Below are 16,336 nucleotides of genomic sequence, written 5' to 3'. Positions count from 1 at the left end.
GTGGGGTGGGTAAGGTGGGGTGGGGTTTAGGGCTCTGGTCTCTCCTGCTGGAGGTGGGGAAGAGGCGAGCCTCATAACGGCTGCACGAAGTGCAGAATCTGGCGGAGGAGTTCTGTCCTCCTCTCTGCTGGGGGTGGGGAAGAGACGAGCCTCATAACGGCTGCACGAAGTGCAGAATCTGGCGGAGGAGTTCTGTCCTCCTCTCTGCGGGAGGTGGGGAAGAGGCGAGCCTCATAACGGCTGCACGAAGTGCAGAATCTGGCGGAGGAGTTCTGTCCTCCTCTCTGCTGGGGGTGGGGAAGAGACGAGCCTCATAACGACTGCATGAAGTGCAGAATCTGGCGGAGGAGTTCTGTCCTCCTCTCTGCTGGGGGTGGGGAAGAGACGAGCCTCATAACGGCTGCACGAAGTGCAGAATCTGGCGGAGGAGTTCTGTCCTCCTCTCTGCTGGGGGTTGGGAAGAGACGAGCCTCATAACGACTGCACGAAGTGCAGAATCTGGTGGAGGAGTTCTGTCCTCCTCTCTGCTGGGGGTGGGGAAGAGACGAGCCTCATAACGACTGCACGAAGTGCAGAATCTGGCGGAGGAGCTCTGTCCTCCTCTCTGCTGGGGGTGGGGAAGAGACGAGCCTCATAATGACTGCATGAAGTGCAGAATAGGAGGAAGAGTTCTGTCCTCCTCTCTGCTGGGGGTGGGGAAGAGATGAGCCTCATAACGACTGCATGAAGTGCAGAATCTGGTGGAGGAGTTCTCTCCTCCTCTCTACTGGGGGTGGGGAAGAGACGAGCCTCATAATGGCTGCACGAAGTGCAGAATCTGGCGGAGGAGTTCTGTCCTCCTCTCTGCTGGGGGTGGGGAAGAGACGAGCCTCATAACGACTGCACGAAGTGCAGAATCTGGCGGAGGAGTTCTGTCCTCCTCTCTGCTGGGGGTGGGGAAGAGACGAGCCTCATAATGACTGCATGAAGTGCAGAATCTGGTGGAGGAGTTCTGTCCTCCTCTCTTCTGGGGGTGGGGAAAAGGCAAGCTTCATAACGACTGCACGAAGTGTAGAATCTGGCGGAGGAGTTCTGTCCTCCTCTCTGCTGGGGGTGGGGAAGAGACGAGCCTCATAACGACTGCACGAAGTGCAGAATCTGGCAGAGGAGTTCTGTCGTCCTCTCTGCGGGGGGTGGGGAAGAGGCGAGCCTCATAACGGCTGCACGAAGTGCAGAATCTGGAGGAGGAGTTCTGTCCTCCTCTCTGATGCGGATAGCTGAGACAGGTTGGGGGCAGAGATGAGAGCCGCAGCTGCAGGAGAGGTGTGGGGGCCACATAAAATGGCCTGGCAGGCCAGATTCAGCCCATGTTTGACACATATGTAACTGTTTTTGAGAAACCATTATTTGAATAGCTTGCAAGTTAAAAAAAAAAAAAAAGAGCTTGTGATGAGATGGTGGCCTTACGTTGGAGATTTGGTGCCAGGGCTGGTGTCTATCTCATTTTGGTGGGATTGTGCAAATAAAAGTCCAGTAAACAGCTATTTACGCCTCCAAAGCTTTTCAAATGATGGGCAGGATTAAGCTTTAGGGCTCATGTACACTGATAAACTATGATTTCGTGTTTCAAATTTTATCCTACCCGGATGTTTACTAGACTCTTGTTCGGACAGATTTCACTGAGTTATTCCTAAAAATTACAGGCCTACAATAAAAAAAAATACATATTTCCATGCAAAAAAAATATACCGCTTTGAGCACAGAAATACTGACATAATCAGACCGCTAGGGAGGTTAAGCAATGGAACATAAAAACACTTGAGCCTGTGGCTTGGAGGGAAGCGCCTGGGCCAGGGGGACGGCCCGTCCGCTTGGGGATGATGTGCAGTGGTGATGAATGGAGTTGAGCCTGTCAGATGCAGGGACCACGTGATCGCAGCGTCCTGTGATGATGTCACCGCGATAGCCAGGAGGCAGAGGGAAAGGCCAGCGTACTACCGCAAGCAGAGGAGGTATGGCCGGTTACCAGGACGACATGCTTCGCACACATGTGCTTTCTTAAGTCCGCTCTCAAATCATCCCCGACGGGGCCGTCCACCTGACCCAGGCACTTCCTCCAAGCCACAGGCTCAAGTGTTTTTATGTTCCATTGCTAATTCCAATATAGGTACTCCCCCTAGTGGGGGGTTTATATTACTACCACCATAGCGCTGTTTTTTCTATGGAGAAAGCCCATCCTCCCCTCCTGAAGATTCCTGGGATGTATTATTATTATTATACAGTATTTATAAAGCGCCAATAGTTCGCTCAGCGCTGTACATTACAAAGGGGGACAGAACATGTGACAGAACAATACCAATACAATGCAAAACATGAGGGGATCGAGGGCCCTGCTCTTTGACATTGTTTGCCTAAGCCAGAAATTAGGATGTAACTGAAGAAATGTTAAAACAAGTAAAAAAAAAGATACACTTTCCAATCTATTTACTAATGCTAACAGCATAAGGATTGATAATAGTCCGTGCTGACTGAGAGAGAAGTTCTGCTTTAAGAATATCTCATCTGCATTACAAATAGGAAATAAGGAGAGGATGCCAGATCACTAACATATGGATGCCTGCATGGAAATGTGAAGCCCTGGGCAAGTACAGTGCTTAGAAAGGGAAGCGGAGCCCAAGTATTTTATGGACAAATATGGCTGCTCATATTACAGATAATATAAAAAGGATAAACATGCATAAAACAAGGTTTTCTAAAACATCAACACAAACCTAGAACATTATTTCCATCAAAACGATCTTTTTAAGCATCCTGCACAGGGGAGTTTAGCTCAGGGTCTGGTGTTTAGCTGCAGCTGGAGGGCACAGGCGCACCATCAAGCCTCGCTGCCAGCAGCCTGTCAAAGTCTATGAGAGTCTGCCAGCTTCTGAGGCTGGATGGTGTACTGAGTGCTACTAATGTTTAGGGCAGTATGCGCCCAGGGAGGGCTGCTTGGGTTGTGAGCGTTAGTCCCCTGGCACAGACTGCTCTAAACATTCGTACCGTTGGGTGTTCTGTCTAGCCTCAGAAGCGGTCAGCCTCTCATAGAGGCTACAAGGAGTGGGGCTGGATGGTGAAAGCCTGTGCCCACCAGCCACAGATGAATGCTGGAGCTCATGGAAAGAAGGAACGAAAGAAAGAGAAAGTTATAGAACAAAAGAAAGGAAGAGAAAGCAAGCAAGAAAGAGAGAGAAAGAAAAAGTGAGAGATGAGAGAGAACGAGGGCGAGGGAGAGAGAGAAAAAAAAGGGGGGAGAACGAGGGCGAGGGAGAGAGAGAAAAAAAGGGGGGAGAACGAGGGCGAGGGAGAGAGAGAAAAAAAGGGGGGAGAACGAGGGCGAGGGAGAGAGAGAAAAAAAGGGGGGAGAACGAGGGCGAGGGAGAGAGAGAAAAAAAGGGGGGAGAACGAGGGCGAGGGAGAGAGAGAAAAAAAGGGGGGAGAACGAGGGCGAGGGAGAGAGAGAAAAAAAGGGGGGAGAACGAGGGCGAGGGAGAGAGAGAAAAAGAGGGGGGGGAGAGAACGAGGGAGAGGGAGAAAAAAAAGAGGAGGGAGAGGGAGAAAAAAGAGGAGGGAGAGGGAGAAAAAAGGAGGAGGGAGAGGGAGAAAAAAGGAGGGAGGGAGAGGGAGAAAAAAAGAGGGAGGGAGAGGGAGAAAAAAAGAGGGAGGGAGAGGGAGAAAAAAAGAGGGGGGGAGGGAGAAAAAAAGAGGGGGGAGGGAGGAAAAAAAGAGGGGGGGAGGGAGAAAAAAAGAGGGGGGGAGGGAGAAAAAAAGAGGGGGGGAGGGAGGAAAAAAAGAGGGGGGAGGGAGAAAAAAAAGAGGGGGGGGGGAGAGAAAAAAAAGAGGGGGGGGGGGGGGAGAGAAAAAAAAGAGGGGGGGGGGAGAGAAAAAAAGAGGGGGGGGGGAGAGTAAAAAAGAGGGGGGGGAGAGTAAAAAAGAGGGGGGGGAGAGAAAAAAAGAGGGGGGAGAGAGAACAAGGGAGAAACAAAGACGAGGGAGAAACAAAGACGGGGGAGAGGGAGAGAAAAACAGGGGGAGGGGGAGAGAGAGAAAAAGAGGGGGGAGAAAAAGAGGGGGAGAGAGAGAAAAAGAGGGGGGAGAGAGAAAAAGAGGGGGGGAGAGAGAAAAAGAGGGGGGGAGAGAGAAAAAGAGGGGGGAGAGAGAAAAAAAGAGGGAGGGGAAAGAGGGGGGGAGAGAAAAAGAGGGGGGGAGAGAGAAAAAGAGGGGGGGAGAGAAAAAGAGGGGGGGAGAGAAAAAGAGGGGGGAGAGAGAAAAAGAGGGGGGGAGAGAGAAAAAGAGGGGGGAGGGAGAGAGAAAAAGAGGGGGGAGGGAGAGAGAAAAAGAGGGGGGAGGGAGAGAGAAAAAGAGGGAGGGAGAGAGAAAAAGAGGGAGGGAGAGAGAAAAAGAGGGGGAGAGAGAGAAAAAGAGGGGGGAGAGAGAGAAAAAGAGGGGGGAGAGAGAGAAAAAGAGGGGGGAGAGAGAAAAAGAGGGGGGGAGAGAGAAAAAGAGGGGGGAGAGAGAAAAAGAGGGGGGAGAGAGAAAAAGAGGGGGGAGAGAGAAAAAGAGGGGGGGAGAAAAAGAGGGGGGGAGAAAAAGAGGGGGGGAGGGAGAAAAAAGAGGGGGGAGAAAAAGAGGGGGGGAGAAAAAGAGGGGGGGAGAAAAAGAGGGGGGAGAAAAAGAGGGGGGGGAGAGAGAAAAAGAGGGGGAGGGGGGAAGGAGAGAGATTAAAAAGAGGGGGAGGGGGGGAGAGATAAAAAGAGGGGAGGGGGGGAGAGATAAAAAGAGGGGGAGGGGGAGAGAGAGAAAAAGAGGGGGGGAGAAAGGGGGGAGAGAAAAGAGGGGGGGAGAAAAGGGGGGGGAGAGAAAAAGAGGGGGGGAGAAAAGGGGGGGGAGAGAAAAAGAGGGGGAGGGGGAGAGAGAGAAAAAGAGGGGGAGGGGAGAGAGAGAAAAAGAGGGGGAGGGGGAGAGAGAAAAAGAGGGGGGAGGGGAGAGAGAGAAAAAGAGGGGGAGGGGAGAGAGAAGAGAGAAAAAGAGGGGGGAGGGGGAGAGAGAGAAAAAGAGGGGGGGAGGGGGAGAGAGAGAAAAAGAGGGGGGAGGGGGAGAGAGAGAAAAAGAGGGGGGAGGGAGAGAGAGAAAAGGAGGGGGGAGGGGAGAGAGGGGGGGGGAGGGGGAGAGAGAGAAAAAGAGGGGGGGGAGGGGGGAGAGAGAGAAAAAGAGGGGGGGGGGAGAGAGAGGGGGGGGGGGAGAGAGGAGGGGGGGAGGGGAGAGAGAGAGAGAGAGAAAGAGGGGGGGGAGAAACATAGGGGGGGAGAGAGAAACATAGGGGGGAGGGGGGAGAGAGAAACAAAGGGGAGAGAGAAACAAAGGGGAGAGGGGGGGAGAGAGAAAAAGAGGGGGGAGGGGGGAGAGAGAAAAGAGGGGGGAGGGGGGGAGAGAGAAAAAGAGGGGGGAGGGGGGAGAGAGAAAAGAGGGGGGAGGGGGGAGAGAGAAAAAGAGGGGGGAGGGGGAGAGAGAAAAAGAGGGGGGAGGGGGAGAGAGAAAAAGAGGGGGGAGGGAGAGAAAAAGAGGGGGGAGGGAGAGAAAAAGAGGGGGGAGGGAGAAAAAAGAGGGGGGGAGAAAAAGAGGGGGGGGAGAAAAGAGGGGGGGGGGAGAAAAAGAGGGGGGGGAGAAAAAGAGGGGGGGGGGAAGAGGGGGGGAGAGGGGGGGGGGAAGAGGGGGGGAAGAGGGGGGGGGAGAGGGGGGAAGAGGGGGGGGAGAGGGGGGGAGAGGGGGGGGGGAGAGGGGGGGAGAGGGGGGGGGGAAGAGGGGGGGGAAGAGGGGGGGGGAAGAAGGGGGGGGGAAGAGAAAAGGGGGGGGAGAAAAAGAGGGGGGATGGGGACAGAGAGAGAAAAAGAGGGGGGGGGGAGAGAAAAGAGGGGGGGAGAGAGAAAGAGGGGGGGGAGAGAGAAGAGGGGGGGAGAGAGAAAGAGGGGGGGAGAGAGAAAGAGGGGGGGGAGAGAGAAAGAGGGGAGGAGAGAAAAAGAGGGGGGGAGAGAGAAAGAGGGGAGGGAGAGAAAAAGAGGGGGGGCGAAAAGGAGAGGGAGAGAGAAAAAGAGGGGGGAGGGGGAGAGAGAAAAAGAGGGGGAGGGGGAGAGAGAAAAAGAGGGGGGAGGGGGAGAGAGAAAAAGAGGGGGGAGGGGAGAGAGAAAAAAGAGGGGGGAGGGGGGAGCGAGAAAAGAGGGGGGAGGGGGGGAGCGAGAAAAAAGAGGGGGGAGGGGGAGCGAGAAAAAGAGGGGGGAGGGGGAGCGAGAAAAAGAGGGGGGAGGGGGAGCGAGAAAAAGAGGGGGGAGGGGGAGCGAGAAAAAGAGGGGGGAGGGGGAGCGAGAAAAAGAGGGGGGAGGGGGAGCGAGAAAAAGAGGGGGGAGGGGGAGCGAGAAAAAGAGGGGGGAGGGGGAGCGAGAAAAAGAGGGGGGGGAGCGAGAAAAAAGAGGGGGGGGAGCGAGAAAAAGAGGGGGGGGGAGCGAGAAAAAAGAGGGGGAGGGGGAGCGAGAAAAAGAGGGGGGAGGGGGAAGCGAGAAAAAGAGGGGGGAGGGGGAGCAAGAAAAAGAGGGGGGAGGGGGAGCGAGAAAAAGAGGGGGAGAGAGAAAAAGAGGGGAGGGGGGAGAGAGAGAGCTTGTGCAAGGGACTAGGAAAGCAAGAGAGAGAAAAGGGAAATAGGGAGAGAGAGAAGGTCATCATATCTCTCCACTCTGGTACATCCGTCATGAGGTCTCGGAGCGAGCAGCGGGTGATGGAATTACTATCACAGACATGTAAAGCTGAGGGCACAAATATTCATTCCCTGGGTTTTATAATGACGGTAAATGATCTCTCCCGTATGGAAATGAAATGGGGAGTTACCCAAAGAATCGGTGTCACAAATTGTGAAGAGGAACAAGACTACTACTTTACAGAACACACAAAGCAAGTGCAGAAGAAACAATGACCGGCCAGAGAGGACAACCTCGAAATAGAAGCCCAACAACATCACTGAAACACTGAAGAGACAAATGTATTTTCTTAGTCCTGCTGATCCGGATGGAAATCTGTTGTCATGTAACTTCCTGCATATTGAACTAAAATCTTAAACCGTGTTATCTGCCTTTCCAGCCATCTCTTGTAAACTACAAAACACGCCTTCTTTATGAGACAGAGATGAGAAGATGGGGAGATGTTTGTAAACCAAATTAGAGGGCAGCCTGGGGCGACAACGCTGTTCCTGCATTGATAAAGTGACTGAGCGTTGTCATGTTCTGGTGAGCATCTACAGAAGATGCCACACTGTCAGTAGCAGGCGCAGTACATCTGAAGGTGGACACAGCTGGCGACTCTTAAGCCTCGTTCACCCCATGTTCCTGAGATGTGCGTTTTCTGCACGCATTCTGCAAGGGTAATCAAGTGTTCTCTATGTGCCCACGCGGTGGATTGGTACCGCGCGTGGATTGGTTTTCTGTGCAGGAATCTGCAACGTGTATCAAACTCATTGAAGAACCGATGTGAAATCTGCACGTTCTTTTCCATCAGTTTTTCTGCATGTATGGTGTGAACACGGCCATAGGGGGGGACTGAATGCATCTTCCCACATGGGCATTGGACGATTACCTGATTAGAGTATCGCATACTGATATTCCTTTGGTGCTGACGGGGAACGTAGCGATGTAAGGGATCGATGTCCTTTGGACTTACAAGTTCTTCCACTACAAAATAAAGAAAAAAGAAAAAATATAATAAAAATTGAGTTATTACCACGTATGTAACTATGTATCATATTTTGGTGAAACGTTTTCCGTCACTTATACGTAGAAACCCACGCACAAAAAGGCAAAATAAAAAAATATAAAATAAAAATGTAAATAAATAACTCGATAAACAAACAATAAATACATTCCAAAAACAGATATGCAGAAATTAGTCCAAACTAAATATCCAAAATAGCGTCCGAAATTAGTATCCAAATGTAAATAAATAGTCTACCAAAATATCTCGATCCAGTGTATCCAACTTTAATTCTCCATTCCGGACCGCGTGATACCTCGAAAAAATATAACTATAACAGTGTATTACCTTCAAAACATCACATAAATGTATATACCTTTAACCGCCTCCCGTCCACCATATATTACAATGATGGGCGCAAGGCGGTTCTCTCGTTCTGGGAGGATGTCATATGACGTCCTCCCATTCTCACCGCGCATGTGCGGCTCCGGGAGCGCGTAGTGCGGCGATCGGCGGTGTGCTGTGTCCCTCGGACACAGCAGATGATCGGTCCACGGAAAGAGCCGAAGATGTCGGCTCGGTCATGTGATCGAGTGTCCAATGTAAACAGGGAAATGCCGGTTATCGGCATTTCTCTCCTCACGAGCTGTCACGCTGACAGAGGAGAGGAGAGCCGGTAATCGCCATTCCCCGGAGGGGACATGTACACTGACGATCTGTGTAACCCCAGCAGTGCCACCTGTTAGTGTTCATCAGTTCCAGCTCTCAGTGCTCATCCATGCCACCTGCCAGTGCCCATCAGTGCCACATCAATGCCACATATCAGTGCCTACCAGTGCACATCAATGCCACATATCAGTGCCTATCAGTGCACATCAATGCCACATATCAGTGCCTACCAGTGCACATCAATGCCACATATCAGTGCCCATCTGAGCTGCCTTCCAGTGTCACCCGTCAGTGCCACCCATCAGTGCCGCCTATCAGTGCCATATATCAGTGCTGCCTTTCAGTGCCCATCAGTGATGCCTGTCAATGCCCATCAGTGCCACCTATCAGTGCCCATCTGAGCTGCCTTCCAGTGTCACCCGTCAGTGCCACCTATCAGTGCCGCCTATCAGTGCCATATATCAGTGCTGCCTTTCAGTGCCCATCAGTGATGCCTGTCAATGCCCATCAGTGCCACCTATCAGTACCCATCACTGCAGCCTCATTAGCACACATCAGTGAAGGAGAAAATCACTTATTTACAAAATTTTATAACAAAAACTTAGAAAAAACTTTTTTTTTTTTTTTTTTTTTTTTAACTTTTCAGTGGTTTTTGGTTTAAGAAAAAATAAAAATCCCAGAGGAGATTAAATACCACCAAAATAAAGCTCCATCTGTCACAAAAAAATGATACAAATTTCAAATGGGTACAGTGTTGCATGACCGCGCAATTGTCAAAGTGTGACAGCGCTGAGAGCTGGAAACTGGCCTGGACTGGAAGGAGGTATAAGTGCCCGGCAGGCGAGGGGTTAAACAAATGAGTATATACTATATTAGTGCAAAATAAATATATGCGTGCACAAAAATATATATAACCAGATCCCACTGTAACACGTGAATCATGTGAAAATCACTCTGTGTACACTCCAATAAAAAGTGAAAAATTGTGTACACTCAAAACAAACACAAAAGAAAAAATTTTGCTTTCAAGGGTGAAAGTGTGACTTTTCTTGGGGGTGGTTGTATTGGGAGTTCGATCATTTTTATTTTAGGGTGGAGGTTGCCGAGTAATTGTTTTATGTATCATATTTATTTACATTTTGTAAAACCTGGAAACTCTGGCTTGTCGTGAGGTTTGAATTGAGTAAAACTACCAGAAACCGGTTCAAAATCAACTTGTGGCCATGTTAAAGTGGTTGTAAAGCCTTCCATATCCCCAGCGAAGTGACCGGCTTCAGCTGATACGCAGAGATGAAACAAATTCTCTTACATAAGTTGTACCTGTGTATCTGCAGCTGTCTTTCCCCTACAGACTTTCAAAGTCCAGAATTTACACAGCATCTCTAAGCTCTGAAAAGCAGGCGGGGGGCAAGAGCTAAAGTTATATCAGTGAAGAGAGCAGCTTCACGCAGCACATGTTTTAACCTCTTGGCGCCGGCTGCACGCAAATGCCCGGTGTCTGGGCCTTGACGCCGAGAGGCCGCACATTTGTGTGCAATTAAGAAAAACACGTGCTGAAAGCGTGCGCCTTGCGCACTCCCAGCACACGTCTGGTACTCACAGAAAGGTCCCAATCTCCTCTTACGATCAGGACCTTTCCCGATCATGTGACCGCCCCGCCTCCCGGCTTCTTAAACCCTTAAAGGGCCGGGAGATGCTGGCGCCAAGGGGTTAAGGAGGGTGTACTGTTATGTAAGGGTGGATGGAGGACTCTTGACATGTCATGTAAGGAAGGGGGGGTGGGGGGTGCTCTGGAAATCTAGTCTTACAGTTACAACCAGCCCAATGCAACCATAATTCTAATGTGGCCCTCAATGAAGTTCGACACCCTTGCCATAGACCAGGGGTCTCAAACTCCATTTAATTGCGGGCCATATCAGCATTATGGCTGCCCTCAAAGGGCCGGCGTCAAACTCCAATTTCATTGCGGGCCGTATCAGCATTATGGTTGCCCTCAATGGGCCCGGTGTCAAACTCCATTTCATTGCGGGCCGTATCAGCATTATGGCTGCCCTCAATGGGCCGGTGTCAAACTCCATTTCATTGCGGGCCGTATCAGCATTATGGCTGCCCTCAAAGGGCCGGTGTCAAACTCCATTTAATTGCGGGCCGTATCAGCATTATGGTTACCCTCAAAGGGCCGGTGTCAAACTCCATTTCATTGCGGGCCATATCAGCATTATGGCTGCCCTCAAAGGGCCGGTGTCAAAGTCCATTTCATCGTGGGCTGTATCAGCATTATGGTTGCCCTCAAAGGGCTTGTGTCAAACTCCATTTCATCACAGGCCGTATCAGCATTATGGTGGCCCTCAAAGGGCCGGTTGTATCTGTAATACTAGATGTCCAAAGCACCCCACCCCCCCTTACATCAGATGTCAAGATTATCACACCCTCCTTAATATCGCCGTGGACCCCCTTTGGGATCAGAGCTGGAAAGCAGAAAGTGCAGGGTCTGAAGGAGGACCAGAGGAGGAGTGTAGCCAGTTACCAGAGACTGCTGAGTGCTGAGATGAGGGGGTGCTGCAGCTGCACTGAGAGGTCCAGGATTTGGCAGAGGAGTTCTAGTCTTCTCTCTGTTGCCGACTCCTGAGACAAGGTGGGATCGGAGACAAGGGGGTACTGGCTGGAGACGTGCAAGGGCCACATGAAAAAGCCTGGACGGCCGGATTGGGCCCACGGGCCTTGTGTTTGACACCTGTGCCATAGACGATTATCACATTGATGCAGCCAACAAGTACCTGGCACAACCTAAATGACGGCCCTGGCCAACACTTCAACTGAAGGTCAGAGACCCAACACCAGTTTTTTCTTTACCACCAACAACTCTACTCTCCCCCGTTCCTCGTATGCCGTTCTTGTCCTCCGGCAGCGAAAGCTCTCCCGCACACCCATCACAGCGCGATGAAACCTCAGCACACCTTGCAAGGACAATAAATCCCGAGGAGGCCCGCAAGGCTTCAGAGAGAATATTCTAGAACAATGCACACAAATGTGACTTCTCCCTTTTAGTTTAAATGAACGCCAAGAAACACAATTACTGCAGTCTTTCATTTGTGAAATCAAAAGGATGAGTCACAGGGCTATAAAACAGGGAATCCGGCACATCGCAGCGTTCTGCAGGAGGAGCATGCTGTGCACAAACACACAGGACGGCCATTTACAGGCAATCTTATAGAGAGAACTAATGGGCTGCGCCATGCTTCAGGTTGCCCCCTGGAGCACACAGCTCGCATGATATGCCTTACAAAGAAAGATGAAAGATGATCGCGCACTGCGCAAAAGGTTAGCTCTTTCTTTCTTGCAATTTCTAAAAAAACAGGAGCACAAGATGCTGGCGCCTGCGGGCTTAAAGAAAACCTGTCACAAATACAGGTACTTCAATTTAGGATGATTAACCCCTTCCTGTCTCCAGCAGTCCCCTAAGGGAGTGGTAACACCAGGAGGCAGATTTCTGATCACATGATCACTGTGACTGACTTTTCACAGCAGTCACATGATAAAGAGCTTATCTTGATCACATGATCGCTTAGATTGATTTTTTTCACAGCAGTCACATGATCAGGAGCCTATCTTTCTGATCACATGATCATTGTGACTAATTTTTCCCAGCAGTCACATGATCAGGAGCCGATCACATGATCGCAGTGACTGACTTTTCACAGCAGTCACATGATCTGGAGCCCATCCTTCTGATCACATGATCGCTGTGATTGACTTTTGACAGCAGTCACATGATCAGGAACCTATCTTTCTGATCACATCATCACTGTGACTAATTTTTCCCAGCAGTCACATGATCAGGAACCGATCACATGATCAAAATGACTGACTTTTCACAGCAGTCGCATGATCAGGAGCCCATCCTTCTGATCACATGATCGCAGTGACTGACTTTTCACGTGACCAGGAGACCATCTTGCTGATGACATGATTGCTTTGATTGATTTTTCACTACAGTCACATGATCAGCAGCCCATCCTTCTGATCGCATTGATTGACTTTTCACAGCAGTCACATGATCAGTAGCCTATCCTTCTGAACACGATTGCTTTTTCACAACGTTCACATGATCAGCAGCCCACCCTTCTGATCGCATTGATTGACTTTTCACAGCAGTCACATGATCAGGAGCCATCCTTCTGATCACATGATCGCTTTGATTTCTTTTTCACAGCAGTCACATGATCAGGAGCCCATGCTTTGGATCACATGATCGCAGTGACTGACTTTTCATAGCAGTCACATGATCAGGAGCCTTTATGATCACATGATCGCAGTGACTGACTTTTCTCAGCAGTCACATGATCAGGAGCTCATCCTTCTGATTACATGGTCACAGTGACTGACTTTTCACAGCAGTCCACCTTGACCCAGGTCACCCCTCATCCATTGTGATCATCTATTGACTCTTTTATGCAATAAAGGTACACCTCCCAGTGAGGTGATACACTATTTACTCTCGCAGCGCTGATTCCTTTGAGGTTCCTAGTTCGGATACACCTTTTCCAGGACCTGATTGGATGGTCTTTGTATCCCAATGGATGCAAATAGATCCTGCTGTTTGTTTACGTCTGCTTACCTCCAATCTGAGCAGCAAAAGAAAGAAAAAAAAGGAGATCTACACGGAGATTACACTCAGTTCTCAGTTTTATGTTGTGCCAGATCCCCACCCCCTGGTTTATGGTAATGCTGTGTAAACTGTGCACATGAATGGCTGTAGCAAAGAGAGCTACAGATAAACAGGTACAACTTATGAGTAGGATTTGTTTAATCTCTGTGTATGGCCCGAGCACAGTCACTTCATTGGGTATATGCAAGGGTTTACAACCACTTTTAGTGAGAGCAGTGGTGTATTTAGGTTTTGTGCTGCCCTAGGCAACACAAAAATTGTCTGCCCCCACGGACACCGACCAATCCCCCCCTTCCCCCTCCCCCTGCGAAGAGAGCCTGACATTGACCAACAACACCCCTGCCCCCCACCTGGGAGAGCCTGCCACTACCAACACCCTCCCCCCATCGATAGAGACACACTCATCTTCACAGCTCCAGACATCCCTGGGAATGAGAGTCAGTCTCTACATACGCCATCAAGCAGCCCACAGCCTCTCTCGGATCCCACCTGGTTCCCACGGTGTGCGTATCCCTTCTTTCATCCCTTCTTCTGGGAGGAGGTGCTGCCCCCCTAAAAAATGCCACCCTAGGCAAGTGCCTTGTGGTAAATACACCCCTGAGTGAGAGGCTTGGTGCCCAGAGTTCACCTCTAAAGCTAGTGTACAATCCAAGCGCACACGTTCCAGCGTTAAAAATGGCGGTGTGTATAAGTGGGTGCTGCGGCGACCGTCGGCTGGAACCAAACAAAATCAGCAAGGAAAAATGTCACCAGCACACCGAGGATCACCAATACGGGTCCAAAGGTTTTAATGAACGATCACATAGTTACAGTAAGGCAACGTTTCGGAGTCTCGCAGGACCCCTTCATCAGGCATGTGATGGTCACACGGCTGATGAAGGGGTCCTGCGAGACTCCGAAACGTTGCCTTGCTGTAACTATGTGATAGTTCATTAAAACCTTTGGACCCATATTGGTGATCCTCGGTGTGCTGGTGACATTTTTCCTCACCTCTAAAGCTAAACGCGTAGTCACCTTTTACCTAAAACGGGTGTCGGCAACCAGCGGCTCCAGAGCCGCATGCGGCTCTTTTTCACCTTGGCTGCGGCTCCGGAGCACACTGCCCACCAGGTGACAGGCAATAGGGCAGCAATGGGCAAACTACGGCCCGGCGGACCTTTAAATCAGGCCCGCGGAGCTAGGCTCCTCTCACAGTCCGCCCTGAAGACTGGTGTAGCATGAAAATCTGTCTCCTATGAGGATCTGTCCCCCTCGATGTATCTGCGCATGTGCCGGAGATCGCCGATCGGCTGCTAATGCCTGAAACTGGCACATGCGCAGATACGTCGAGGGGGACAGATCCTCATAGGAGACAGATTTTCATGCTACACCGGAACGGCGCGGGAACACGGCGAGAGGAACGCACGGAGCAAAGGTAAGTGAATTGACACAGGGGGGGACTTGGGGACTTAATATAGGGAATTAATTACTATAGGGGGATTGAATTAATATGGGGGATGAATTACTATAGGGGGGATGAATTACTATATGGGGGATGAATTACTATGGGGGATGAATTACTATATGGGGGATGAATTACTATAGGGGGGATGAATTACTATAGGGGGGATGAATTACTATATGGGGGATGAATTACTATATGGGGGATGAATTACTATATGGGGGATGAATTACTATAGGGGGGATGAATTACTATATGGGGGATGAATTACTATATGGGGGATGAATTACTATATGGGGGATGAATTACTATGGGGGATGAATTACTATATGGGGGATGTATTTTCGGTTTTAAAAATGTGGCTCTCAAAATAAATTTCAATCGTGGTTTTGGCGAGATTTGGCTCAGTTGAAAAAAAAGGTTGCCCACCACTGACCTAAGGCTATGATTGTGATTATGACGATACACCGTGGCCCTGATTAACCCTTTGCTTACTGGGCCCTTAAACCCCCTTCATGACCAGAGCGCTTTTTGCAATATATGCAGTGTCAGATTTGTTTTAAATGTTGCAATGGTTTTGCGGCTCCCAGTCTTTTTTTCCCTCTCGGAAACGGGTCCAAGTGGCTCTTTATGTCTTAAAGGTTGCAGACCCCTGGCCTAGAACATCCGCGTACAAACAGCCAGGCTTTAATCAAACTGTACAGGATAACATTCTGTCCCGCTACGCCGGGGACGCCGAGCCGTATTTCATATTTTACAGCCGAGGCGGCTGATTTAAGGCCGGCACATAAATCTAAGCAGTTCTGCAGAGGAGCAGAGCGGAGACTCGCGTTGGCGAAGAAAACGTTGAAGTCTTTAGCAAAGAACTCCCTCGGTGAAGGGTCTGAGACGGACGCGCTTTGAGAGACGTTTTAAGTTGACAGGGTGAATGAACAAGACACATTATTGAGGGCGGCAGCTGGATTAGAGCCGCTTCTGTAATCGTTGTGATACCCAGGACAAGCGTCTGTGGAGTACGTCACCCCAGCATGGGTCATTGGCTAAAACACACTCCAGATAGCAGTAATTTATCAGTCCGCGGTCAGCCGGCGCTAAGAGGGGTGGACTGTCACAGCAGCCGAGTGTCCGCTGGTCACGGCATCGCTCTGCTTGCTATTATGGGTTTATTTCTTTTATATTCAGTTAAAGCAGTAAAGATGCTTCAACATTTATTTTAATATTTTCTGGACATGTCAGGCCAGATTTCTTATATTTGTTAGGGCTCATGTACACTGCGTCTGATAAACTGACGTTTAGGAGCTGTTCAGCGTTTTTTTCAGCAGCCCCTGAACTCCCCCTAATGTTTTCCTTTGTGTCCATGTACGCATTGTCGTTTACAGGCATTTGAGTTTACAGTCGTTTTTTTGAGTGCAGAAAACTGGCGTTCAGCAGTTGATTTTATCAGTGTTTCAAACGCAAAATGCTTGTAGATGCAGCTAATCGCGTTTATAAGCGTTTTGCGTCTGAAATTTTTTTTTTAACTCTTCCACTTCCCGATGCTGTCCAGAGCCTTTTTTCATCATGAAAAATGCATGCAAAGCGTTTTCAGGGTACTCAAATGGACAAAACACTGAACACAGGATGATCCTACCAAGTTTGTAGCACATTGCAATGACCAATTCACACCTCAGACCTCTCCCACCCTTGGAAACAAAAGATATGTTAATGACCATTCACACCTCAGAGCTCTCCCACCCTTGGAAACAAAAGATATGTTAATGACCATTCACACCTCAGACCTCTCCCACCCTTGGAAACAAAAGATATGT

At 49.9% G+C, this 16,336-nt stretch overlaps 1 protein-coding gene across 1 annotated transcript in view; it reads right to left on the bottom strand.

Moving 5' to 3' along the window:
• Positions 1 to 71: 71 nt before the first annotated feature.
• LOC149427526 (phosphorylase b kinase regulatory subunit beta-like) overlaps positions 72 to 16,336 on the bottom strand; it is a 43,373-nt gene continuing 27,108 nt past the window's right edge. The window contains exons 4-5 of the mRNA XM_089667934.1: positions 7,636 to 7,730; positions 72 to 287 (exon numbers count right to left, since the gene is read on the bottom strand). Of these exons, the coding sequence (XP_089524060.1) occupies positions 72 to 287; positions 7,636 to 7,730 (311 nt within the window). The remainder of the gene's footprint in view (positions 288 to 7,635; positions 7,731 to 16,336) is intronic.

Source organism: Staurois parvus, unplaced genomic scaffold (genome assembly GCF_062004578.1).
Source record: "Staurois parvus isolate SC_StPar_1 unplaced genomic scaffold, SC_StPar_1.0 ptg003682l, whole genome shotgun sequence".
Classification (NCBI taxonomy): Eukaryota; Metazoa; Chordata; class Amphibia; order Anura; family Ranidae; genus Staurois; species Staurois parvus.
Note: the sequence above shows the minus strand (reverse complement) of the source record. Positions and strands in the feature narration are given on the sequence as shown.